General features: G+C 49.0%; 1 protein-coding gene across 3 annotated transcripts; it reads right to left on the bottom strand.

Annotated features, from left to right (window-relative positions):
* Positions 1 to 331: 331 nt before the first annotated feature.
* On the bottom strand, positions 332 to 19,958 carry STK11IP (serine/threonine kinase 11 interacting protein). Of its 3 annotated transcripts, XM_082284933.1 has the most exons (24): positions 19,778 to 19,958; positions 19,476 to 19,678; positions 17,353 to 17,427; positions 17,030 to 17,125; positions 15,983 to 16,090; positions 15,704 to 15,775; positions 14,607 to 14,736; positions 14,334 to 14,437; positions 13,393 to 13,482; positions 12,301 to 12,342; positions 11,644 to 11,811; positions 11,294 to 11,375; positions 10,820 to 11,185; positions 10,461 to 10,651; positions 9,372 to 9,482; positions 8,439 to 8,634; positions 6,561 to 7,052; positions 4,974 to 5,089; positions 4,685 to 4,782; positions 4,325 to 4,503; positions 3,772 to 3,856; positions 3,204 to 3,286; positions 1,479 to 1,705; positions 332 to 1,179 (listed from the first exon to the last, which is right to left on the bottom strand). In XM_082284933.1, exons 1-24 carry the CDS (start codon positions 19,830 to 19,832, stop codon positions 1,039 to 1,041), a joined length of 3,510 nt encoding a protein of 1,169 aa, XP_082141059.1. In that variant the 5' UTR covers positions 19,833 to 19,958; the 3' UTR covers positions 332 to 1,038. The 3 variants fall into 3 exon arrangements, 2 of the variants coding, with proteins under 2 accessions (XP_082141059.1, XP_082141060.1); XM_082284934.1 differs by lacking the exon at positions 12,301 to 12,342; XR_014226567.1 differs by lacking the exons at positions 332 to 1,179; positions 1,479 to 1,705; positions 3,204 to 3,286 and having other exon boundaries at positions 4,325 to 4,435.
* Between the last annotated feature and the right edge of the window lie 4,911 nt (positions 19,959 to 24,869).

Below are 24,869 nucleotides of genomic sequence, written 5' to 3'. Positions count from 1 at the left end.
GAGGGCCTGTGCAGCCAGTAAGCAACATGCTGGGGCTGGAAGGCCACAGGATGCCCACCTGAGGGCAATTGTCAAAGGACAACACCACAACCAGTACCTGGTGTCAGTCTAATCCTGTTTAAACCTTGTTCCTTTGCTGCTGTTTGGAAGCCAGGCAGGTGGAGAAGATTAGCGTAGCAGCCCATTGGCACCTGCTCTGAACAGGAAGGGGAGAATGGCCTGAACCCAGTGAGATGCTAGGGAACCCTTGAGGCAGCAGCAAAGCTAGTATGGAAGACCTTAGAAAGACATGACAGCACTACAAAAGAATGAAACAAGGAAAACATGACAATTCAATAAATATAAGCTTTTATTACAATAGAAAATAGTAAAACTCATGTTAAAATAGACTCTTGCTTTTGGACTGCTCAGAAAAGGCCTAAGCCTCACTTATGCCTCCTGGTGCCCATCAAGGTCCTGACCCCTAAGCAATGAGCAATACATTTCTGTGCCGAGAACCTCGAGGCTCCTTCCTCCCCAGTGACAGTGAAAGACTACAGCAGCAGACTGAGCCATGCCCCACGAGGCAGACAGGTAAGAGCTCTCTGTGGGGTTGTGTACAACATGCTTCATCCCCTTGTGCAATTAGGCTCCTGTTTGAAGCAGGCAGCTTTAGGGAAACCATGGACAAGAAGGAGGGAGAGGAAAAAAAAATCATCAGCATTTAATGATAGCTGTCCTGAGACAGGTAAGAAGGCAGCAAATGCCATCTGCCAGAAAGACCAGAGCACCTGACTGCCCTTGGGTAGCTTTATGCACTATTACAAGGAATACTATCCACCTTCTCCTTCCATGCCCATCCAGTGTAAGTGAATGACTGTGCAGTCTGAACCATCATGTGCTCCCCTCTTACTCACCAGAAAGGGCCAGGGGCAAGAGTAGAGTGGAAAGCAGAGGCCACAGGACAGCAAGGTAAGATGGGAGTGGGAGACACTTGTGCACCATTGCTGGCACAGCAGCACTCTTGACTCCAAGTCCCGCCTGCTCCGGGCACCAGGCTCACTCCAGTGCCTCATACACAGCCTTCCGCAGCTCGATTGAGAACATCTCCTCCCACGGCCTGCGGATCCACTCCACCAGCCCTGCCAGGAGCTCAGGGCACTCTGTGCGGATGTGCCAAGTGGTCTCCACCTTCAGTACCTGGCAGGGAGGAAAAGGAGGGAGGCGAATGGGCAGACTGGCCTGACAGGCACTGATCAGCCCTGAGCCACTATCCCCCAGCACAGCTGGCCAGCTCCTCCTAATTCCTCTGTGCCCTCCTCCTCCCTCTCTGCTGCCAGCAGTGGAGTGTCCCTTGCATGACTTTCTGCTGTGCTCCCCTGGCTCTGTAGTATAAGGCCCTAGGTTAGGATGACAGCCCCAAGAGACACTCTTGCAGGAACAGGATCTGAGCACAATCAGCCCTCAGCATCTTGACCCCATGACCACCTCCTGGTTACCTCATCATAAAGCATCAGCTTGATGTCACAAGGACAGAGGCGATAGGTTATGACATTGCTGATACTGGTGATTGGCTGCTTCTCCTTCAACTGGATGTTGCTCCTAGGAGGCATTTCTGCCTCATGGTCTTCATCCAAGGAGGGCTGCACCTGCCACTGGTGATTCTCCTCCAGCAGAAATAGCATGCTTCTGGTACTCAGCAGGGTCACAGGGAAAACAGATGCCCCTAAAAGGACATGAGGGAATAAGAAAGGCTTTGCTGAGAGCCTGAGTCACCACAGAACCAGCATTGCTCTCCATTCCTCCCCTAGGGAAATCCTTTATAGCAGCAGTAATTTGGGTGAACAACCTTATCCACCTTCCTGACTGAAGAGGGGACCAGGGTAGTGAAACATGGCTGGGCTTGACCAGCTTATCCAAGCTTGTTGCAGGAGCATGCATATGGAAGACCACTGCTCAGCAAGCCTTGTCCAGCCCATGCCCTCAAAGTAAGGCAGGAAAAGTCACTTGAGTCCTTTGACCTCTTAAACAACATTTTACTACCCCTTAGTTAAAATTGGGCAGCTGCAGCTCAAAGCCTGCCTTTTTTGGCCTGAATTCATCTGGCTGCAAATATCTGACGGGTGGAACAGAGAGCACACACAAAGTTTAATACCAAGTTGGGATGTGTCATAAGTATGGCAGGAAGGAAAATAGTTTTGATAAACTTTAGGGAACATAAATATAATCCAGCTATTTCAGTGGATGCAAATTAAAAGCATTACAACTTGGGAATAAGTTAGATGCACAGTAATAGGGAACCATTAGCAAAACTGGCTGAGGTCACAGGGGATCACAAGCTGATGCAGCAGTATGTTGCTTCTCTCATCACATCTCACTCTTGGGAATTAGTAGGACTATCAGAAATGGGATGTTTAATTAATCCTGTCTACTTGGTAATGACATCTCAGCTGGAACTGTGTCCAGTTTGGGACACCATACTCTAAAAGAGGAGAAAACTGTAGAGTAAGAAAAACGCACTCTAAATCCTCCCTCCCACACACTATTTGTTCAGCTTGAGCAGACCAATGAATGTACTTCCCACAGATTCCTTCTGATCCTCGCTCTCTCATACCTCCCCAATGGCCAATGATGACCGGGGGTGCAAAAGCTGTAACAAATTGGTCAGAATGTGATTAAGAGCTAGGTTGCTTTTTTCAGTGTCCCAAGCTAAGACGACACTGGAGTTGTTCACTGAAGACTCAAATCCCAAGTTTAACACATTTGTCCCTCAGCAAGGCCTGGAACAGAACTTGATGGGCTCCAGCAGGCTGCTCCTGTCCTATCATCTCAGCTTCTGGACACCTACTTCTGTTTTCCCAAAGGAAGGAGTCTTTCAGCAACTCACACAAACCAGCTGTTTTTACGACCCCTCATCTTTCCCTCAGATCATGGCAATGATCCAGCCCTCAGATAATCTCTAGCTTCTCGAGTTGTCACCAAAACTGGTGTGCAAGACCAACTGCTCCCTAGAGTCTGGGACTGGGAGATTCACTGGATGTACAGAAGTATGCTGCTATTCTACACAACCCAACACTAGAAAAGAGCCCTCACCCATGCCCCCATCCCATTCCACTGCTGGATGAAGGGTGCAGCTCTTTTCCCACAGACTGTACACTAAAATCACAAGCATGTAAGCAGACAGCACAATGTGTGGAACACCTCACTACTGAGATCTCCTGTACCTTGGATTAGGTAGGCCAGCAGGTAGAAGAAACAAGTTTCATCTGCAGCTGCAGAATCTGTGGTCTTGGAGTCCAGCAGAGGCCTGGAGGAGATACAACAGTGGGCTGATAAGGAAGCACTCTGTTTCCAGTCTAGGTTTGCTGGGAACCAGCTACTGTTCCCAGTCCTCCTGGGGACAAGAAGGACCCATCTCTTCCACATAATGCGAAGTCCTCCCTCTCCTGGTCCTCTGACTACCACCTTGCCAGCCAGGAGCCAAATGCTTCTTGAGTAAGAAGGCTGCCCTATGCCTCCTATTTTTTCTCCCTCCATTATATTCTGCTCAGGCTCCTCCAGAAGAGTTGAAGTTGCCCTGCCTGGCTCAGCCCATGACACCCCTTTGCCTGTTCACCCTCTGTGCAGCAGACACTTGAGACAGCTGCCCTAAACCTGTAACACAGGCCTGGCTGCCACTCCAGTAGTGCCTCCTTCTGTGCTACCCTATTTCCAGCACCATGCTTTCCAGGGCCTGCTGGACAAGCAGATATCCCTTTCTATCTGAAATCCCAGCCTCTCACAGGCTCTTACCATAGCCAGTGTTGGGGATTCATTTCCACAGTGGGGATTTCCTTCACCTTACTCCTGTACTTAGCAGGCAGTTCTTGCATGAGATCTAAAGAGGGGAGAAGGCAGGTAGGTGTCTTTTATTGCAAACCCAAGGGCAGTACGTAACAGTTCAGGACACTTCTCTACTGTTCAGAAAGGTGCTGCAAGTTATGATGCCAGTGGGATTCTCCCCCAGCTTTTTTTCCGAGTTCCTATGTCCACACACACAAGTACACGGCCTCAGTGATTTAGGCTGAGGCTTTACAGTACCTGAACAGGCTGCTCCCCAGCCAGCTGGAGGAACACGTGCCACAGTGGCCAGTAAAGCCATGGCACGGAGTGCTGGGCAGAGAGCAACTGCTCACTCTCGCTCCCTCTACAAGGAACTCTTAGTGACGGTCCAGTAAGACCAAGGAAAGGATGGTGTTTTTCCACACAATTTCCAATATATATCCAACAATAGCTGTCCTGATAGTTCCCCAAGAACAAATCTTTCAAATCCTATTTCCCACCCCCCCTAGAGCTCTACTCTTACCTGTCAGGGTCTGCAGGAATTGGTCACAGCAGCTTTGGTTCCGGATCAGCAGATTGTAGGAGGCTTTTGGGTTCTCAAACTCCATTCGCAAGCTCTGGTGGCAGAGTCCCACTTCCAGATGAGAAATATCAGACAGGTAGTGAGAGTCAGTCTTCTTCAGCCAGTCTGCAGGTTGTCCCCTAATCACAGAGCACAGCCCTCAGCTGCAGCAGGCTGCCCCATCTCCTCTCTCATGTCAGACTGCAGCAGGGGGTTTGCCAGAAGAGCCTATGCATGTCACCACACCTCCAGGGTAAGGGCAGCAAGGCTAGCACAGGCTGGCACTACCCAGCACTCACAGACTTGCTGCAGGGTCCTCACCTGATAGCTCCAGTGACTTCTAGCACATAAATCTTGAGATCAGAAGCAACCAGGATTGAGAGGAACTCTCCTTGCCGGCCAAACTTCACCATGACCACCTAGAGCACACAGAGGGTGGGTCACAGCCTTGGCCTGCCCCTTGACAGCTCACCCACAGAAAGGACTGACTCAAAGACACTTCAGCTCCCTTCACATCCCACAGTCTCTGGGATGCCACCTCAGTGCAGAACTTGCAGGGTGGCAAGAGGGACAGCCGAAGAGTTGTAGGGGTGGTGCTGTGGGAGCTCACCTTGAGGAAACACTGGAACTCCTCAGCATTCTCCTCAAAAACCTCCATGTCCAGGTACAGCTTCAGGCGATGATCCACTGACCGGAAGTCCCTCACGTTCAGGACGCTGTTTACAGCTGAGGAGAGCAAAGGGCAGGAATGACACTCTGTCCACTGACCAGAGGCTGCCCAAGCATGCAGATGGGCACCAGGGCAGCAGTGTCACCTTGTCTGCACATCTGCTTCCATCAAGTCTCTTGTCAAGACAACAGGCCAAACACAGGCCTTTACATGCCACAGGTCTCCATGTGAAGATACAAGGGGACTTTATTGCTCCAACACTTGCTTTTTTTTTCAGATATACAAAGCTTTGGTCTAAGCCAGCCTCAAACTGTGCTTGGCTGTTTAGTCACAGAAGCTTTGCTGCTGGATTTGGCAGGAGGGCAATTCTTTATCACAAAGCCAGAAAGATATTTCTCATTTCAGCTGGTGTCAGCTCAGGTCAACTTTTTAACTCTGACTTGGATCGTGGCAAGGTTAAAGGGGCCTGAGGAAGGCACCAATAAAACTGCTAAAGAATATAATTAGGTTTGTCACGAAATTGTATAACCAAATAATTTATACAACAGCCACAATACTGCCCAAGAGTTAACACTTCCCAGCAGAGCCTGTTCTCTACCACAGACACTACACTAATCAACCGCTCCTCAGCAGGAACTTTCCCCAGGCTTGGTTTTAGACTGGGACCTTGCAATTTGACCCCAAAAGAGAGACTGCTTTATTTCTCATACTTCAACTGTACAAGACTGAACATAGCAATCTTAAAACCATGGTTCTACACCAAGTCCTCTTCTGAGGCACAGCAGTCTTGAAGGACCTCTACAGATCAAGAAATCAACAGGTTTGCAGATCAGAACTAGACTCAGCTGCAGTAGAGTCACTTTCTGGGATAGACCAGATAACCTCCACAGCTCCTTTCCAACTTGTTATTCTGTAAATTGCAAGCTGATGCCCAAGCAAAGGCAGCCTGCTACATCAGAAATCCATGGTTCTTCAGAAAAATCATTTATCGACCTCCTGTCTTGCATGACAGCCCTCACACAGCCAGCATGCAATCTCTTGGACAGGCTTTGTCATCTGAAGCTCACAAAAAAAAGTGAGGAAAGCACAAGCAACTGTAGATCCACAAACCAGAGCCTCCTACTAGCACACCAGCCTCACACTGCATTTAAGCCAAAGAATAAACAGAGAGAAATTGTGCATACTATTCTCCAAAGGTAATGCTCCAGCTGGCAACTCATGGATGCCACAGGAACCCAGCGTGTCCATAACTGAGCAATGCAGCTTCCAGAAAAAGACCCTATTGCTCAGAGCCTAAGCAATAACAGGTATTAGGAACTGACTCACTTCTCCTACCTTCAGGCATGAGGATTTAACAGAGAAGGAGATGAAAAACTCTGCTCATAAGAACCATATGTTTATGGCTGCTTGTACTTGATGTCCCCCTTCCCCATTAAACAGGGGGTAGTGTACCCTGCAAGCACCAGTGATAAAACCAACAACAAGCTGTCAACACCGCTAAACCCGGCACAGTTTCCTCCTACTCACAGGGACTGAGATTCCACGTTTCCTCGGACTCAGAGTTCAAAGAGAGCGGGGAAGGAGTGGGTCCCCGAGAAACACTGTAATGGTAGCTTCCCATCAGGCTGCCCCCGTTGGTGTCCGTGTGGCTGAGGGACAAGTACTGGCTCTTCACACCCTGCTCCTTCCCACAGCTGCCATCTGATCCATGGGAGGTGGGATGAAGAGTGCCCTCGGGCTCGATGCCCAGCTCTGGAGTCCTGGTGCTGTTGCTGGTGTCCATCTCCGTGCTGTCCTCCCCGCCGATGTAGAACTTCCCGCTCTTGCTGGCCAGGACAGATGCTTCCTCTGGACCCTCCAGCTGGCTGCCTCCCTCCAGCACAGAGTCTGACAGGTCCTCACTCGTGCTGTCGGCACCGGGCGGCAGAGGCGTGCTGGAGCACTCCTCTGAAGGCAGAATGACCACGTGGTCACTGGAACAACTGGGACAGGTTATGGGCTCACCAGCTGCTGCAGGACCTGTGAAAGATTTTGTCAGGTATAAAGAAAAGCCAGAACAGCAAGATTTTACTTCCCCCTGTGTCTTCTGCAAACCACAAACCCTCTCTTTTCAAGGTAGAAAATAGTTACAGTCTGACTTGAGCAGCTTGTTGAGCAACTTTGTCCAGAATCATATCCTACATACCTCCCCTCACAAATCAACAGGAAATTCTGGATCAGTGCCACATGAAATAGCTCTGCTCAGATTTAGGGTGCCCCATGTGTGCTGTGGTTGCAACTGAAACTACATCAAGGCTTTGGCTCATGACTCCTGCACTTCACATTTGCAAGTGCTAACATCACCTCTGAAGCCCAAGCTCATGACCAGTCAATCCAATCTTCCTTAGCCACCTCCATCCCCAGTGTGCTGTGACCCTTCCCCAGCTGCCCTCATCCCTTCTGACCCTGATTCCTGTTGCTCCTTTCACCCACACCAGGACAGACTCCCAGCTGGATCATGGGACTCCCACTACTCTGGCAGAGAGAAGAAAGTGTCCTGGGGTGGAGAAAAGTGCTGCAGCCAGGACAGCACTTCTGTGTTCACTGCAGTACTTCCAGGATGCTTTGTCAAACACCATCTTCTGAGCTAAGGCACTCCCCACTTTGAATATAAACTGAGCTTCGAAAAACAGCAATCAGAAGATGCCTTTTCAGCATGAGCCACATCTCAGCCAAAACACCACATCTAGTTTTAGACACCCAAAGAAAAATGTGGACAAATGGGAAAGAGTACAAAGAACAGCAAGAAACTGAATGTATGAGATATGACTGACAAGTAAATTATCTAGAGAGTTAAGCTTATTTAGTCTAGAGGACAGAAGCCAGGAAAAGTTGCCGGGGGAGAACAATGGCCCTCAAGTACAAAGAAAGGAATAAATTGCTCCCCTAGAGTGTCAGCAAGAGTGGGCTTAAGATCACAGACAGGGAAACTTTGGTTAGGGTTCTGGTTGTTTTTCTGATGTCTAACAGCCAGTTTTACCTGAAATACTGATGCAGATTCCTTGGAAGCTTCCGTTAGCAAAAGTCTTTTAGAACAAATAAAGTCTCTGTGGCAGAACTGACCACATGACCTTTAGGTCCTCTCCCAGACTTCAGCTTGCAGCACCCCTATGTTCCCCCAGGCCACCCAGAACAGGAGTGCTGCTTGCTTAATCTTAAACCAGTGGCTTATTCCTGCTAGCAAACAAGGCAGGCTCCTCCCAGTCCAAGCAGGCCAAGTGAGAGCTCATCCCACAACAGGTTTTAACTCCAGTACAGCCCATGCATCACCTTCTCCTATACATTCCATGCTCTGCACCCCAGCTGCCACTCTGGAAGTCTGCCTGAGCATTAGCAAACATGCTTCTCCTAGGCACTACAGCCTACCTTGATCTGAGGCAACTAGGGTCTCCAGGATTTTGGTGTCTCCAACCTCTGAAGGATAGGAACCTTGATGCCAGGGGGCCAGGGATTGTGAAAACTCCTGCTTGCATTTCAGGCACTGGAGCTTCACGTATCCCTTTTCTTGGTCCTGATTTCGCCGATTCTCCTCAACAGCTGGGGTCAACACTTCAAGGATACACTAAAAGTAGCAGCACAGGGAAAAAGATGCTATCAGGCAGCTATGATTGTCCTAATAAAATCACGCTTCTGACACCAGCAAGTCTTTTCACATGCCTCACTACAGCATTTCAGAGCATAAGGGGTGCAGGAACATTTCCCAGCTGTGCAAAACTTGCCAAGGGCATGGAACTTCACTGCAGAAGACCAAGACAACCTGTTTTTGCAGGTCTGTGCCTGACAGCTACATACTGACAGGCTCTCTCCGGAACTCTGATCTCAATGGTCCCATCTATTTGTGTCTTTCCTCTAACAACTTGCCCAAATGTACTTAAATAGTATATTGAGAAAAAATTTTTGATTAGAGACCAGAGTCCCTACAGCAGCTGTGTGGACACAGCACTGACACTCACTGTCCAGAGGGCTGAGCACAGGCCAGCACATCACTCAGCACCCACAAAACATGACATTGCACATGCACAACAAGTAATGATCACTAGCTTGACTATAAACTTTTCACCCCAATAGGAAAAAAACTGCAAGACTCTCTTCTTGAGAGCACCTTTTATGCCACAGGAGCTCCACTGCCCATGGCCATGCTCACAGGGACTTCCACAGATCATCTGTGCAGAAGAAGAAATCCCGACAAGCCAGACATGGGCTGCAGGTGCTCCTGTGCTCTGAGAACAGCAGCCCTATGCTGGCTGGAAGAATTCAGTGTCTTGCAGTAACACTGCCCCCTCCCCAGGCCTCCCCCACCTGCAGACACTGCTCCGGGCAGTCGTCAAGCACGACATATTTGCGCTTCTGCCGGTCCTTGCGAATGTAGCTGAAGTGCAATGTGAGGACAGGAAAAACTCGCTCCAGGTCCTGCAGGAGACAGAAAACACCTGTTCAAGCATGAGGGAGAAGCTTTCACAGACTACATTTGTTTGCAAACAGCTGAAACGTGGCCATACAAGCACTTAATTTTGGCTGCCCTAAGCAGCCCTCCACAGTTGACAGCATTTGGGCAGAAATAAATAAACAAATATAAAGCTAATGAGTGCTGACAACACTTGCGTTGAGTGCTTGAAAAATTGCACGAGCGCTTGAAACTTACAACAGTAACTTTCAAGGCCTAAAACAAAGCATTTCAAACAAAACAACTTTTCATGAAGGTATTTCAGAAGAATATCAAGCCACAAACGTTCAGAAAGGCACAAGGACAGTGTTTAAAAATTAGTTGGAGTTTTTACAGAAAACAGTATTAGAGAAACCTGTGAACATGTCTGTATACAGACTGAATGTTAAAATCCTACCACAAGGAAAAAGAGATTTCCAAACTCCCTTTCTGAACAACCACAAAAGCCAAATAGGGCTGGTAATGCTAAAGCATGCACCTAGAGCAGATGGCTCTTAAGGCTCTTAAGCTGATGGCTCTTAAAGCTGCCAGGAGCTTTTTAAACATCACACTGGGCTCCATGGTGCTCTAGAAACAATGCAGTCCACAGTCCTCCAAGGCCAGGGTGATATCCCAGCAAGGAATGGATGGCAAGGGGGTCTCCACCTCATTTAAGTTCCTCTTGAGAAGTCTCTCACTCCTCCACACTGGAACAAGTCCAGCCATTGTCTTTTAATTCCAGTTTTGGAATAGATTTGATGCTGACTTCTGCTGCATTACTGCAGGTAGTCTAAGCAATACAGATGCCATTAGAGACAAATGCATTGGCTGGAAGAGATGCTCAATCAAGCAAGCTTTGCAGGAGCTAGAAAAAGATCTGCAAGATTCTCCACAGGAACCCAAATCCAGAATGCTGGCACATATGAGAGTAAGATGACAAAGGCTCACAGAGAAGTGTAACTCACCATCCTCTTCCAGGTCAGCTCAGAGGTCTCCAGATTCTGCAGGCATTTCAACTCCAGCTTGTGGAGGACTCTGGCAGCCTTCAGTTCCACCTCAATCACATGCTTAGCTGTGACTCGCAGGAAGATCCAGTCTGGCTCTGGGTCCCCTTCACCTTCTATTTGGCTCACCAGCACTGGCTGGCATAGGTCCACTGCCAAACAAGACACAGTGCAGGTCAATACATGCAGCAGGCCTTCAGGTCCTTACAATTCCCACAATACTGGGCATCATGATACAGCTTCACAGATAAATCCCATTTAAGTCATCTATTCTGTTGTCACCCAAGCCCTCAAATATAGCAGTGAAAGGACCTGTTTACCTTCTGCCATCTCCTCTTCTTCCTCTCCAACCATTAGCTCATCTGCCTCCTCTTCTCCTCTCTGTTCTCCTTCCACAGGCTCAACCAGCTGTACTTCAGGCTCTTCCTCCTTTGCAGTGTCATCCAAAGGAGGAGAGGATCTTTCCTGGGATACTTGGGGCTTTTCCTGCTCCGGGTCAGAGCTCTCACTCTGCAAGTCCATTGCAGCAGGTCTGCCTGAGATCTCATCTGCAGAACGACTGCAGGACACAATGGGTACTTGGTCATGCTCCTCCAGGTGTCTCTTGTACTGCAGCCAGTCAGCACCAAAGCGATCCCTGAAGCTGGCCAAGCGCTTCATCTCCTTCTGATGCTCTAGGATCAGACCTGCAGAGAGGAAACTTGGAAAGTATGAAAGTAGTCACCAGGCCAGAGCACTCCTCTTACTGTGGACACTTTAGCTGCTATGTTATTAAGGAAGATGACAAGCCTCACCAGCAGAGAGGGGTAATGCCTGGGGCTCGTGTTCTGTGTCACTCGGCTCTGAAATACTTGCTCTGCGCACTTTGATTTTTCCCTGGAAAAAACCAGGATAAAAGTAGTTGTGAGGAACTAGAACAATGGAAACAGCACCTGATGAGAGACTCTGCCAAGCTGAAGGGTTTATAGCTGTTACATTGTAGAGACACACCATAAAACACTTGTCAGGGTATATCAAGATTGGTATTAAACCCAGCCAGTGGTCAGTACCAGACCACATGTCACTGCACAAGGCTTTCACATTGAGGCATCCCCTTCACCCAACATGCCAGCTACATGGCTAAGAAGCTCTGCCAGTCCCAGACCTTGCTTTTCTTCCGAGAGAGCCTGACGGCCACATTCTCTGCTGGCGACTGACTGTCGCTGAAGTCTGCAGCACAGGAGCTCTCCAGAGCACTGCGGTCCAGTGCAGTTTTCTCTGAGGTAGAAGTGTGGATGGACTGGGACACACTTTGCACAAGTCTTGGAAGGTGCTAAAGTAAGAAGAGAGTATTGACAGCTGAGTGCCATGGGCAGACAAGGTAACCAAGCCACAACTCAGGCTGACAACTTTCCTGCTCCTCACCCCAGACTTTCACCATCTCAGTCAAAACACTGACAACAGATCCTGCCTGGTTGATTGGATTGTTTATCACAACCACTGATTTAACTCAATCTCTGCCTTTCTTAAAAATAGCAGATGGGAAACTGATAACTGTTTTGCTGACATGTAGTTCAAGTGTCAAGTACCATACAGTATCTGAAGGGGAAACAGGCAAGGCTCCAAGTTCTGCAAGGCTACATAAGCCAAAATAAATTACACTGGCCAGTTCCAACAATTATTAGGAATCAGCATGAACTGAGACAAAATGATCTGTGTCAAAGTCAAGGTAGCCCATAAAGATTTAATAGGACACATGCCAATCCTGTCAGAGTTCCCAGTTCCAAAGCCAGTAAGATCAGTTTTTAACAGTTATACTTACCATTAGGTCTGAGGAAGAGAGTGGCTCCCCATTCAAGAAGAACTGTAATTAGAGACCCATTTGCAGTCAGATTCCATTTGGCTGGCACATACTCAGGACAACTTCTGCTGACTCCTATTCCCCTTCAGGCCACCCTACGGTTGGGATCCCTGGCAAAAAACTGCAAAGAAACAACCCTGTTCCTGCCTATCCACCACTCCTTTAGTTGTAGCTACCTGACCTAATAGCATACAAGGCCAGAAGGGACCGCTGGGGTTTTCCTGTTTACCGACTTTATGACTTCCAGAAACGTATCCAAGACAGTTTGTGGGAGAGGTACAATAGATTATTCTATAACAACTCAAATTGTTTTGAAAGGTACTCACTTTCACCTCAAAGCCTGTATCCTACTTCTAGCCTGAATCCATGTAACTTCCAGTAACTTGAGCTCAGTGAAAGCTTTTTCCAAGATGCAGTTTGAAGACAATTAATCCAGCCATTTGCCATTAATGAGAAGGGCAGACCAGCTTTGGAACACCTTTGACCCTTAGGAAGTAAGTTCATTTTGCTAAATTGCCAGAACACTGGTTTTGCTGGCTTCTTTGTCCGAAATCAGATTACCAAGAACTGACCTAAGCACTGGAGTGCAAGGGAGAGTGATGACACCTAGATGAGAGCAGTGATGGGGACAAAGAGGTGACCATGGCTGCTGAAGTAGTACATACTTAGGTAAGGTGCACCAAGACTGTGAGTTCCTTCTTTGTGCAGTCTAGCTACATTGGTCCTATCTAGCAGGAACAGAGTAAAGTTCCATCAGAGAGCAAAACTGAAGAAGTAGACAGTGAAGACATATTAAGATCTGAGGTGCTGCAAACCTGAGAATAGTATTCAACTCTGTCCTGGCCAGCACACCACATAAAAATTTAAGGTTAAACTACTCTGCCACAGGGAAAAAAACCAAAAAAACAAAAAAAAACCAGCAACCACAAAGCAATCACCGCTGTTACACTACTGGAATAAACCTGCAAGTTTCTTTTCCCTCATTTGCCCCTGAGTGTTAGAACACCCTGTGCCTTCAACAGCAGGGGCAGAAGACATGTAGCTAATACTCACATTGGAGAAGGCTGCCCTGGGAGACACATGGACAAGGGCTGCAGATCGGTGGTTTTGATGGAACCATATCGGGTTTCCCTCCAAATGCAGCTGGGTGAAGGAAACAGACAAGTTGTTACTAGAAGAAATATTCTATACCCCAATATATCCTGCCTGCAGGCTCCAGTCTCTCTCTCTGCTTCAAGAAATTCCTTGCAGTTATCAAGTCAGGACAGGAATAGGCTTTTAGAATGCTTCCTGAAATTAGTTTAGCAAATAGAGAAGGAGATTAAGTATCTCCTACTCATGCCCTAAATCATTATGAGCTTTTTCAGTACTGACTCTGAGAAGTGTTGAAAGAACAGTCCTTTGCAGGCCCAGAGAAGCAGTAGATGCCCCATCCCTGGAGGTGTTCAAGGCCAGACTGGATGCAGCTTTGAGCAACCTGGTCTAGTGACAGGTGTGTCCCTGCCCATGGCAGGGGGTTTGATCTTCAAGGTCCCTACCAACTCAATTACAGAATTAAGGTGGCAACTAGATCTTTAAGGTCCCTACCAACTGAAACCACTCTCTGATTCTATGATCTTCTTTCACAAGTACTATAGTGACTGCTGTGCTCCTCCTTCAGACTTCTCTGAACACACAAATCCACAACAGGATTATGGGAGGATCTTCACTAAATTTGACTTAACTGAACTTGACTTGAGTGTTAAAATCAGAAAGGATGAGCAAGGAAATGGGGATGAATATATGAAGAAAGGTGAGCTTGAGCAAGGGTCACTAAAAATGAAGGCTGAAACACAGGTGTCTGTCTAAGGCTCCCCCATTAGTTTCCTGCAATAAAATTAAATGCTCAGGAGTTGAACTTAGCTTTCAAAACCCTCTTGTTACCACAAAGTCTCCATCTTGCACACCCTGTCCATGAAATCCCTATCTATCAACCCATCAGGCTTTGTGCTTACTTTTTTTAAATAGTGCAGAGTGGACAATGGTGCCAACTGCGCATGTTCCAGCAGCAGGTTATAGGCCACATCCAGGTGCTGCAGATTCACAAGCTGTTCCACCCCTGTGAACAAAGCAAGAAGCCATCAGCATGCTAGAAGACATAACTTAGGAACCTCCCCCAAAACTGAACCCTAGTAAAAATAGTTGTGCCCAAGATTCCAAGTTCTGTTCGTTCTCAAGGACAACAGGAAGGCTTCAAACTCAGAAATGCTCCTCCCTTGTGGGCTCACCATTAATGCTGTCGAGCTCATTGCTGCGCAGGATCAGAGTCACCAGCTTGGATCGGCTGAAGATGCCAAGGTTTGGCACCTTGGACAGGAAGTTATATGCCAGATTGAGGTACTCTAGTTCTGTAAGGGTCTGTTCAGAGAGAAGAGCAGCATTGGATCAACTGGGACCTTAGCTCAAAGCCTGGCCCTGAACTCAAGACAGGGCACTAGCTTCTACTATTTTTTTGATCCTAACAAGGTCAACCAACAAAGTGAGTTTCTTAAGACTGTTTCTGTAGAAAGAGTTCAATGTTCACATTGGGAGTAGTTTGTTTAGGGGCATTCAGCATCATCTAACTGCTTTACAGAATTTGCCAGGAGCACCTTTCTCTTTCCTCGCCAACTTCAATGGAGCATAGGAAAAGACTGGGCATCCTGCCTCAGTAAAAGGAGTGAACTATCAAAAGAAACTCTTCCTTACCTTTGTAAAGATGATGGTGACTGACACCTTGTGAGCCCCACCAACTCCATGAAAAGCTGTTTCATAGCTTTGCTTCAAAGAAGCAGATCTAGCCCAGCAGAGCATGGATTTCACTGTCCTTCCCCAGAAACATGTGCCATTGTGATGGACTACCCTTTTTCTAGAGCAACTGACTGGTTTCTGAGAGCAGGAAGTAAATGCTACTGGCAGTTTGAACAAATTGAACAGTAAGTTTCTACAGCCCCATGCCTGGCTACATAATTATCACCTGCTGCACAGGTTACAGCAAAGTCTTGGCCACAATGGAGTGCCCACTCTGTGAGGGGCTGCACACACAGAGTACCCTGTCTGTATCAGTGCATTTACCACTCAGCCAGGCTGGACTGCCAAGTGATAACTACAGCTAACTCTCTGTCTTAGAGCAAGTGAGGAATACTGCCTTCTCTGCCTCAGTGCCACTTGGACTGCACATACAGGACAACGGTTTTCAGGCTGCAAGCACTAGCTCTAAGCCACACCACCCTTTGTGATTTTTTCTATTATATCTCATCTAGTAGGAACATGATGTCAATGATTACAGAATTTTAGCAGTATTCTCTGCATAGGAGGAAACTGGTGGTCAGCCCAAAATACTCACGGTTAAATAGTGCTCACAATCCTGGATCTTGTTGTGACTCAAATCCAAGACCCTCAGAGCATTCAATAATTGCTGAGGGACAAAAAGATACTAGATCAGATCCTACAACTGTCTCTGTTACAGCATGAAAAGCCTCTCCTGCTGGGAGAGACCAGCAAAATTAGCACTGCCCACTTCCTCCCAACCAGACCTAGCAGCATCAGTAACAGAGGGCCTGGCTTTTGGCTGTGATCATCTCCTCTCTTCTCCTCAGCCAAGCAGGAAGGATGCCCCACTCACCAGTGAGTCATCCAAGGCAGTGATTGAGTTATAGCTGAAGTTCACAGTCTGCAGTTCCAACCATGGGAGAGCACAGCTCAGATCTCCACCACATGCCGAAATTATTTCCTAGGAAGAAGAGAGCAGCCATTCCTTGGTGAATACTAGCTGTTACAGTAAAAGCAGATGAACACAGCAGAACAGTTAGTCTAGAAGGCGGTTGACATAAAGGTGCTTTACAGACCTTGCCTTGCTTAAGAGAGGCAGTGACTTTTATGTCCCTAATTCAAGTATTTGGAGGTGGTGGGAATCCCATGGCCAGATATTTAGAAAGCAGATGCTTTTGTTCCCCATGCTGAAGTGGCAATAGTTAACCTAATCTGTTGGATTTCTTAGGCTCAGAACACTGAGCACAAAGATTCATGCTAACAAAGTCACTTTCAGACCTCCCTCAAACAAAAGCAAGATACACACTTGTGTTCTGACAGACAAAAAAAGCTCTCAAAGCACTCCCCACCATCAGCCCCTGTTCCCCAGCAGGCATCTGCTTCTGTGGCCCAGAGAGAAGCCCAGAGGCCCATGGCCAGCACAGCCCATGCTACTCAGCTCTCCATGGCTGGAGCTTGCCTTCATGTCTCAGAAATGTGCTGGGCAGCAGTGCAGGTAAGACACTGGGGCACAGCATCTCCTCTGACAATAAGCTCTAATTTAAGGCTGCTGAGGTGCAATGAAATAAATCTTGACCAGCTGCAGGCCTTGAATGAGGAAACAGCCAGATACACAGACACAGAGTTGTCAGGCCTAGCTGACACGACTGTTGTCTAGAGCCAGAAATTCTCAAGAAGCGTAAAAGAAGACTACAGAGCACACCTGCATGCAAGCAGGGAATCCTTCAACACTGCTTGAGACAGGAGTAGGACCCCAGAATGGGGAAGGGAGATGAAGCCATACACAACATGGATGAATAAAAGGGCTAACACTCCTACATCTTCTTTGTGTGAAGAGCTGTAGGGTCAAGACAGCCTTTCTCTTGCAATTTACCCCGTGAGCTGTGTAGAGACAACTCACCTCCAGTGTACTGATACATTTGCAACAGGTTAGAGATTCCAGCTGAGAATAGACAAATCGCAGTCCCCGGAGGCAGTGTAGAGGGACAGACCTTAACTGCAGCAGTGATGAGAAAGTAAGAACAACATACATCAAAATATTACAGTGGAGGAGCAGATCCAAGTTTCACCCCAAGCAAGTGTTGCAGGAGTTTAGTCTTAGCCTTCTAGGGAAGCCACAAAAGCCTACCCGGTTTTTAGGAGCAGAGGCATTCTGCAACCACAAAACTAGTTGAGAAAACCCAAACAGCAAGACTCAAAGCCACTCTTGCCACCTATACTTACTTCCAGATGCCGGAGGGACTTGAAAGGGAAGATCTTCACAGCAGATTGCAAAACACAGTTTGGAACATGAACGAGCTAGAGAAATGAGAAAAAAAAATCTCATGTCAAGCTTGATTTGTGCTTCATTACCACTTTCCTGATGCACCAACTGCAGCACCTTGAAAAGGTTCTCCCTCCAGCTCGGGTGATCCCTTATAAACTCTCTCCCAGTGCTGGTAGTGGCGTCTCCCCAGCTCCATAGTACAATAGAGCGCAAAGAGAATAGCATGTTAGCAAGTGTGGTCTGCCAGCCCACGGAGCTCTTCTTCATCTCCCCTGCCCACATGGCCCACATGACCACTTTCAGCACCACTGGGAGGTCTGACAGCTGGATTCCTCATCAGCCACAACTAGCAAATCTGCTAAAGACAAAACTAACTGCTGGAGGTATGTTTATCAAGCAACTGAGTGGAAGTAGCACACTGGTGGGAAGTGTGCATGTGCATTTCACTACAAGAGGCCAAATAAGGCAAATCACAAGCAGATGGAGAACAGAGTTGGTCTCCAAGGCACTGTTAGTGTTAGACTGAGGTGCCTGCAAACCTCCTCTGTGTATTCTGTAGTACAGCCACAGGTCCTTTCACCACAGGGCAGTTAGGCTGTGTTCATGTACCATAAAGCAGCTTATTAAAACCACCTTCTTATTCTTTCTACGGACAGTGCACAAACAGTATTTCTGGCTGCTACTGAAAGTGAGTAATGAAGCAGTTACCACTTCCACTGCAGACCAGAGAGATCATTTCTGCCAGATATATATACATTCACACAGAAGTGACTCATCAGGTGCAGAACAAACATCCCAAGACCTCATCACCACTACTGCTTCCACAGCTACAGCCCTGGCAGGAATGAATCACTTGCCCACTGCCTGCCAGCACTAATGCTGCACGTTGAACAAGAGCATTTGGAAGGGAAGCTTGCACTGGCAAGCTGTAATGGTCAGTTTTAGCAAAGTTTATTTCAGATGCCATTCTTGCTGTGTGTCTTGATCATCACCTCGCCCTCCACTGTCTTAAAAACCTTAAAAAGCCAGGCTGATATAAGTTATTAGTTTGTCCAAGTAAACCAGTTACCAAACATCAATGGGCAGCTTCCCCTTCTTTACAAGCTTGCTGCAGAGAGCACAGGAGCACTCACCACAATACCCTCCTGATTGCAGGGTCACTCCCTGCATCCTCCTGCCGAGAGACCCATGTTTCTCCACAGACACTGGGCCCCACCCCAATCTCCCCACTCACTACACTGTTACAAAGTCCTCCCAACAACATTCTGATACCACTCCACTCTCACAGGGAAAACACGTCTTTAAAGCCATCAGAGATTTTAGTGCTCAGCCACAGTACCTTCTGAGCCTCCCTGTGGAACCTAAAACAGGCCCCTTTCAGGCCCCTTTCAGGCCGCTTTCACCTCTAGTATCCTCTAAGCAGTGCCCCAGACCCCAGTAGGATCATTTGCAGCCTCGTAGCACATGCCACCTTTCAAAAAGCTCTCTGAAGAGTTCCTTGGTCTGTAGTTTTATCTTTATTACAGCCTCTTTACTACAGCCTTTATTGTTAAAATTAATGAGGATACATTACTACAAATATCTCATGCTGTGAAACCAATCAACCAGAACCACTGCCCAGGCTGCTGAAATAAGCAGCAGCCCCAGAGTGTGTACAACATCTGACCCCTCTGCTCAAGTTCCCCGGCTCTGCTGCCTTGGGTGAATCAGTCATCACTCCGGGAGCACTCAGCTGTGCTCAGGTGCCAGGCACTGCCTGAACTGCTCAAGCATTTCAGGAAATAATCATTTTCCTAACAATGATAATACCGTACCAAGGTCAGAACATAACTAACTCCTGCTGCCCCTGTTTTTAACTCCGAGAAACTTTCCTCTGAGTTGCATGGCTGATCCTAGATAAGCAGCTATAGACTATCGTGCTGAACCACGACTCCACGCAAGAGCCCTGTGAGACCCATCTGACCCACGGAGCCTGCCCGTCAGACGGGGGCAATGGGCACTGGAGGAGGCTGCTCTGAAGCTGTGTCTGCCACCTGCACCGGCCGGCCCTGCAGCACGCCCGGCCCCGGTGCGTACAGACCTTCAGAGAGTGAGTCTTCTGCAGGACGTCGAAGAGGAACTGCGCCTGGAGGATGGCGGCTGTCTCGGCGGGGTGCGAGGGCAGCGCCACGAAGCCCCGGTTCTGGTTGCGGGAGCCCAGGTGCTGCTCGAAGACCTGCGTGAGGTGCTGCAGGGTGGAGGTGAGCAGCGTCAGCGTGCTGGAGCCGTCCAGGACGAGGTCCCCTGCAGGAAAGGGGAACGACGGGCCGGGCCGTGAGTGTCCACACACCGGGGACACTGACGCGACCCGGCCCGGCCAGGCCCGCGGCGGCCGCCACTCACCGGCGTCCTGCAGCAGCCGCGCCAGGCCGTGCACCAGCGTCTCCGCCGCCGCCATCTGCAGCGGGGAGGCCGCGGCGACCCCGGCTCGGCACGGCCCGGCCCGGCCGGTCCCGCCGCCGCTCCGCCGCCCTTCCGCGTTACCACCGAGACGCGCCCTTCCGCCGCACCAGCGAGGCGGCCGCCGCTCACATCCGGTTGCCATGGAGCCCGCCCCAGCGTCCCCCTCCCGCGCGGCGGGGCCCGCGCCCCCCGGCCCCCGCCCCGCCGCCGCCCCGCGCCGCCGCCCCGCAGCCCCCCCGGTAAGCGGCGGCGGCCCGGCAGCGGCGGCGGGCGGCGCGGAGCGGGCCGGGCCGGCGGGAGGCCGGGGAGCAGCGCCGCCCGCCGCCAGCGCGGCGAGGCACGTGTCGGGCGGAGCGCGGCGGCGGGGCCGGGGCGCGGCGCGGCGGCGGCGGCGGGCGGCTCTCCTGCTCCGGCGGTGCGAGGTACGGGCCGGAGGGGGGGTGGGTTGTCCCTGCGCTGCCCCGGCTGCAGCAGCTCCGCCTGGCTGCCCTGCCCCGGCCCAGTCTGCGGGGCGCGGGGCGCTCCGGTGCTGCACGGTGCGTGGCGCGATGCGGGTGGCTGCCGGTGCGGGGCATGGTGCATGGCATGGCACGGTGCGGGGCGGTGCATGGCACGGGGCACGGCACGGCACGCAGCGCGGTGCTCGGGGCTGGATGCGGCACGGCGTGGAGCAGTCCCGCGCTCCGCACCGTACGGGTTTGCAAGGCACGGCGCGGACGTGGTGCAGTGACCTCAGTGCCTGTCTGTGTCCCTCTCCTTCTCCGGCTGTACGTGTGTCTGTCAGAGCTGTCCGTACGTCCAGTGGAGGGGTGGCTTATTGTTGCTGTCTGGTGCTGGCACTTCGTTCTAGAGTGAATTTTGTTCCGTGTGTTCATTTATGTGTCTGTGGACCGTGCAGGCTTCGTCCCGTCTGGTACCCTGTGAAGGGCCGGTTGTGAGGGAGAGTCATGGAACTGGCGGTGCTTCAGGAGTGAATGGCTGTGATGGTTCATCCAGGGTAGTTCAGTGGAGCATAGGATTCACGGAAATATTTAAGCCTTCTAAAGTGCTTGTGTAATATTACAAATTTCAACATAGCCATGTGGCAGAGAGATCCACAGGTTAAAACCCTCACGCCGGAAAACTTTGTGTGTTTGCTGTCTTGTGTCGTCTTTTCATTCTGGTATGTGTGTCTGTTCCTTGGCCATGACAGAGGAGAGGTAGGGGCTGCACAGCCCACTCCTGTTTCTTTTGGCTTTGAGGCTGTGAGTGTCACAGTAGCATCCAAATGCTTTGATGTACGCAGCAGCACCCCTCCTGCTCCTTTCTCTCCATGGATAGGTACATAAGTATTTCTTCCCAGGAAAATTTTCCAGGCCTCTAATCCTTCTCCTTTGTGAGCTCTTCCTGTCTGTGTCTATCAGCCAGAGTCCCTTCTCCTCTCCTATCCTCAAACCAGCTTTGCCCCTGTGGCTTTATCCCTATCTTAACATCCACTCGTAGTCTAGACACTCCACAGCTAAATTATTCTCAGCCGATGGCCAAGGGATTAAGGAAGAGCTGTGGAGATGGATGTGGGACCTGATGGCTATCTCCATGCAGCCCCTTGCCCACGGAGCCTGGGGCAGCCTGCCTGTAGTGTTACTGACTCATCTTTATTGCAAAGGGACAGTGTGAACTGCTCGCCTCGGCCCTCAAAGATGTGCCAGATCGTGTTTTTCTCAGCAAAACAGGGAAGCTCTGGCACTGTGAAACAGCCTTTGGGGGTGTGGGGGAGCCCTGCTGGAGTCCCTGTGAGCAACATGTGGGAGATGCCATAGCTGCCAGCATTGCAGGGACATGCCTGCTCACTTTCCTGCAGAATCTGTTAAGCCTAGGTGGTCAGTGTGATGGTCAGGACAAGGTATAGCGATTTATGTGAGCCAGTTCTGTTTACTGGTGTGCTTGTGGAGAGAGTGGGGATGTGTGAGTGCTCACAGGTTGGCAGGCTGTGGATTTTTCTGGCCTCCCTTCGAATCTGGCCTGCTGGCATGACGCTTCTATTACTGAAAATTACTTCTAGCGGGAATGCTGAATCACGTACTCCCCATAACCAGGAGATACAGTAGGATGAAGGTATCAGTCATTTGCTTTTCTTTAGTGGTGTTTGTTTTTTTAGTTTCCTATTTTGTCTTGTGCTCTTCTTATGGCAACCCAGGCAGGGATGCCAGCAGGCTGGGCACTTCAGCATGGTGCTTGTTAGCAGAATTCTCCCTGATACTCCTTTTAAGTTTCTAGTTTAAATTTTAACCCATTCGTAAATCTCTTTATGAAGGGCTGCCTCACAAAAAAAAAAAAAATCTTTAATTGTGTTTCACACTCTTGAGATCTTTCCAGACTGCTGGTTTGTCCCCTCCCCATCTTAGTCATCCCATATTGTGCTAGACAAAATTAGCTCCTAACCTTTCCTTATAAATCAATCCCTCTGGCCCACTAGCAATTTTTTTTTTTGCTCTTCTCTGAACTCCATCTGTTGAGGGTGATAGAAACGCCAGGCAGGATCCCAGTAGGTGTCCGTCTCGCCTTCCTCCAGAGGTGGCACAGACTAAGGGGCAAGTGGCCTCTAGTGGCCATGGCCAGCCACCGGTGTACCGAAGGGGAGCACCAGTGCTTTCAGACTGAGGGCTCTCCATTCTTCAGAAACAGGGGAGCTGGTAGGGTTAGAATTGGAGAACACATGTTTCATCCTCACCTCTCTCTGATCCCCAAAGCATCAGAGCTTTCTGACAGCTGGGCCCCAAGTCCTGCTGTCTTGTGGTGCCCACACATTGCATCCTGTTTTCACAGGGTGGTGAGTGGGGCATTGATGGAAACCCCTGAGTATCTCCCAGTCCCTCTGAAATTTCACAGCTAGTCCCCAGGGCTCTCTTACTGCTACTACAACTGTCTGGCTTTTAGTTGTTCAGCCTCATTAGAGTGATGGCTTCAGCATAATTCTGAATGCGCTGCTTTGATGGGTAAAGAAAGAGTAAGTGCTGGATTTTCCCTCCCTTTTAACTTCGTTTAGGCAGTAAGGCTGTAGTTTTAAACTCAGTGTAACATCCTGCAAAGCTGGTGCCAGCAGAGTGTGTTGGACCCAGCAGTTCTCCAGGATGTGGGTTTCCTCCGTCCCGGAGCATAAAGTGCCCCTGGAGCCTCTGCCTTGCTCCGGACATACCTGAGCTTGACCTGAAACAAAGCACATTGCTTCACACCATTGCTGATAGTTTTTAGTTTACTTCAAAGGCCCCACAAGGCATGTTAGTGGCACAGAGGTGGAGCTGAGCATTAGCATTTCTTTTGTTAAATTAGCTTTACCATTTTGCTAGGTTTTAGGGATTCTGACTCTACAGGAGCTGCTGTCCAAAGCCCCATTATCTTTTTACTCCCTAAGTTATAGTGCTTACAACGCATTTTTGCAGGCAGTCTGTAGTTGTGAATGTTCTGTTCCTTAAAAATGTCCAATCCTTTCTTTAACAGTGGTGATGCCATAGCCCTGCAAAGTGAGGTTCCCCTGCCAGCTCTTCCCACTGGAATAAAATGTTCCCTGCCTTCAGTTTCAAATGTACTGCTGTTTGTTTTCATGGAATTATACCCTCTTCTTGAATTAAATGGGGAAAAAAAAAAAAAAAGCTATGTATTAACCTTTTCTCTATCACGTCTCCTACTAAAAGGCAGCTCAGTCTCTGCTTACAGATGATTTCCAGACCTTTCTCATTTTTTCTGCTATCTCTTGGAACCCTTTTGCTCTATTTTTCTTGGAAAACAGGTTTTGAAGTTGAAGATTACGGCTTAAGATCGACAGAGTGGATTGGGTGTTTTAATTCTTTTCTGCCTTGTTCCTTGTTCCTGGATGCTGCATTTGCTGTTTAGATGTCTGTCTTGGCAGCCTATTTCTCTTGAGCTGTTGAGGTCTTACTGCGGATGAAATTAGTGACGAGTCCAATGGGGTGTGTTTCAGGGGTTTCTTCCATTACGTTTTGCTTTGTTCCTGATAATTAGGAAGGTGGACCAAAGGAACATCCTTCATCAGTGGTCAGATTAGCTCCTCAAAAACTTGCCTTACAGATGGTCCTGGGATTTTTGGTTTGGGTAAGCTCTTCAGGTAGGCAGGGTAAGCAGACTGTAGACCTTCTGGAGATCTTCAAAGATAGAAGGGATGATGAAGTGGCCTTACTGGTGTTATCCTTAGGCAATCTTTTGTGTTTTAGAACAGTGTCCCATGCTAGGCACTTCAGATGAGACAGTAGGAAAGCCCTCAGCAGATAGCCAGGACACGGACTATAATACTTACTCCAAAGCTTTCATAGCTGGAAAATAGCTTGTTCTGAAAGATGGGTTTAAATTCTCTTAATTTTCTTTGTCATAAATACAACTCGTTACCAGAGAGATGTCCAAGCTATCCTCTGACTATGCAGTTTTTTGCTCCTTGATGACATCACTGAAAAAAAAATGTTTTCCTTTGCCAGTTTTGCATTAATTTGTATTCTACCGTTGTAGTTTTAACGAATGTCCCTTTTCTTGTGCTGTAAGCTGAGGACACTCTCCCTGTGTGCGATGCACTGTGTATGTGCTTCCATCTTCTCTGTTTCAGATGAGTTTTTGGAGGTCAGTATCTTCCCAGTGCCGGTCTCTGTACCATCTCATTTCTTCCTGGGGTGCAGCCCATGCTGCTTAGGCTGTGCTGCTGCTGTAGATGGTTTGACTGGAGGTGTTTATGTGTTAGTCTGTATCCCATTCCTTGTCAAGCGTGGCACCTCTTTGCCTTCTTCACCTGTAGTTGGATACTGAGCAGATCATTCCTTTGTGCTGCCCTCAGGGCCTTGTGTGTCCCTTAGCCTCGCCAGTGCTGACAGGGCACAGATCTGCAGCCTGAAGGCCTCTTTGCCTGTAACATGTGTTGCTTTGTGTGTGGTGTTTGGACGATGAGCTGTTTGTCCTTGTGCTGTCTCTGTGGTCTGCACAGCTCTGTCTGTGGTTCCTTCTGTCCTTTTTTGGGATCTGCCCAATTAAAGCTAGGTGCCACAGGATCACT

This window comes from Coloeus monedula, assembly GCF_965178545.1.
Source record: "Coloeus monedula genome assembly, chromosome: 7".
Lineage (NCBI taxonomy): Eukaryota > Metazoa > Chordata > Aves > Passeriformes > Corvidae > Coloeus > Coloeus monedula.
Note: the sequence above shows the minus strand (reverse complement) of the source record. Positions and strands in the feature narration are given on the sequence as shown.